General features: G+C 33.8%; 1 protein-coding gene across 2 annotated transcripts in view; it reads right to left on the bottom strand.

Annotated features, from left to right (window-relative positions):
- GRIK2 (glutamate receptor, ionotropic, kainate 2) overlaps positions 1 to 1984 on the bottom strand; it is a 737896-nt gene that overhangs the window by 263749 nt on the left and 472163 nt on the right. For both annotated transcript variants that reach the window (XM_010841260.1, XM_010841261.1), the window contains exon 8: positions 609 to 716. In XM_010841260.1, coding sequence (XP_010839562.1) covers positions 609 to 716 — 108 coding nt within the window. The remainder of the gene's footprint in view (positions 1 to 608; positions 717 to 1984) is intronic.

Here is a 1984-nt window from a genome sequence, read left to right as displayed (position 1 = left end):
TTCTATTAAAATGTTCTAAAAGTAGCACACACACCCAAACTCTGTACATCACCTCAGTTGTATAAATAAAATCAAGGGAGACAGAGTCAATGTAATGTGTAGCATTCATGTTCATATCTAATTTACTTGTGCAGATTAATTCAGACATTTCTCTTGAATATGGCCCAGCAGTGGAAACATGTTTTAGTATTTAATCGTTTTATATGGTCTGCTATAAGTGGGAAAGTCTATGCAGGCACATGTGATTATAAGTTACATATATAAAGACTCATACTACACCAAATATCTTCTAATTATATCTTATAGCTAATTAGGATTATATTAATACATTAATATACCTTACATTAAATGAAGATTACATACATTATATGCAAAGAATCAGAAAAACCTGATGAGAAAATAAAAACATAAAATATCTTAAAAGACATCTTTATCCTTGAGTTCTAATTGCCAATTATTATGTCTAATGTAATGAATTGAGAACAAATTTCTTAGAGTCACTCAATAAATTTAAAAGTCAATGAAATGTGGCAACAGGAAATATTTACTTCTTCATTAGGATATGTTTATTTAATAATTAAAGTAAATAAACTGAATGTTTCAAGTACCTTTTCCAGACCTTCTTCCTTGAGGCTGATCACATCCAAATCAAAATCTGTTCGCAAGCCATTGGTTTTGTTGAAAGTGATTCTGCCTGTGAGGCCTTCCCAATGTGCCTGTGGGGAAAACCAACAAACAAACAAAAACCATAGATTATTAAATATGTAAAGGATGAGAAGATAAACCGTTTTTGTACAAGGAAAAAGAAACACTATTTTTGTTACTTCTCATAAATTTACATTGCTGTCCATTTTTAGTATTTAACATTTTATTCTCTTCTGAACTTCGAAGGATGTTTTTTCCAAATATGCTATCCAAGTCCCAGGGAAAATTTATTGTAAATTTTTCATTTTAAATACTGCATTTGCCAGGTATAACCTTCCTTTATGAGAAACTTGTGGCTTATGTTTTAAATAGCAAAGCTCTTTCAGCAAAGTGAGAACTTAAAATAGTAAATATCTCACTGGGGATTACAACTAGAAATACTATTATAAAATACCACTCCTAACATCAAACTAATACAAAATAAATATTTTATTACAATTAAAGAAACTGAATCTAGGATACATTTTGTTACATTACTTCAATCATACACTTTATACTTAGAATAATTAACATTGCTTTATTTTACGCTGTGTGCTATTTGTGCTTCATTGACTATGCCAAAGCTTTTGACTGTGTAGATCACAATAAACTGTGGGAAATTCTGAAAGAGATGGGAATACCAGACCACCTGACCTGCCTCTTGAGAAATCTGTATACAGGTCAGGAAGCAACAGTTAGAACTGGACATGGAACAACAGACTGGTTCCAAATAGGAAAAGGAGTACGTCAAGGCTGTATATTGTCACCCTGCTTATTTAACTTATATGCAGAGTACATCATGAGAAATGCTGGACTGGAAGAAGCACAAGCTGGAATCAAGATTGCCGGGAGAAATATCAATAACCTCAGATATGCAGATGACACCACCCTTATGGCAGAAAGTGAAGAGGAACTAAAAAGCCTCTTGATGAAAGTGAAAGTGGACAGTGAAAAAGTTGGCTTAAAGCTCAACATTCAGAAAACAAAGATCATTGCATCTGGTCCCATCACTTCATGGGAAGTGAAAACAGTGTCAGACTTTATTTTTCTGGGCTCTAAAATCACTGCAGATGGTGACTGCAGCCATGAAATTAAAAGACGCTTACTCCTTGGAAGGAAAGTTATGTCCAACCTAGATAGCATATTCAAAAGCAGAGACATTACTTTGCCAACAAAGGTTCGTCTAGTCAAGGCTATGGTTTTTCCAGTGGTCATGTGTGGATGTGAGAGTTGGACTGTGAAGAAGGCTGAGTGCTGAAGAATTGATGCTTTTGAACTATGGTGTTGGAGAAGACTCTTG

The sequence above is a fragment of the Bison bison genome, unplaced genomic scaffold (genome assembly GCF_000754665.1).
Source record: "Bison bison bison isolate TAMUID 2011002044 unplaced genomic scaffold, Bison_UMD1.0 scf7180017864159, whole genome shotgun sequence".
Classification (NCBI taxonomy): Eukaryota; Metazoa; Chordata; class Mammalia; order Artiodactyla; family Bovidae; genus Bison; species Bison bison.
Note: the sequence above shows the minus strand (reverse complement) of the source record. Positions and strands in the feature narration are given on the sequence as shown.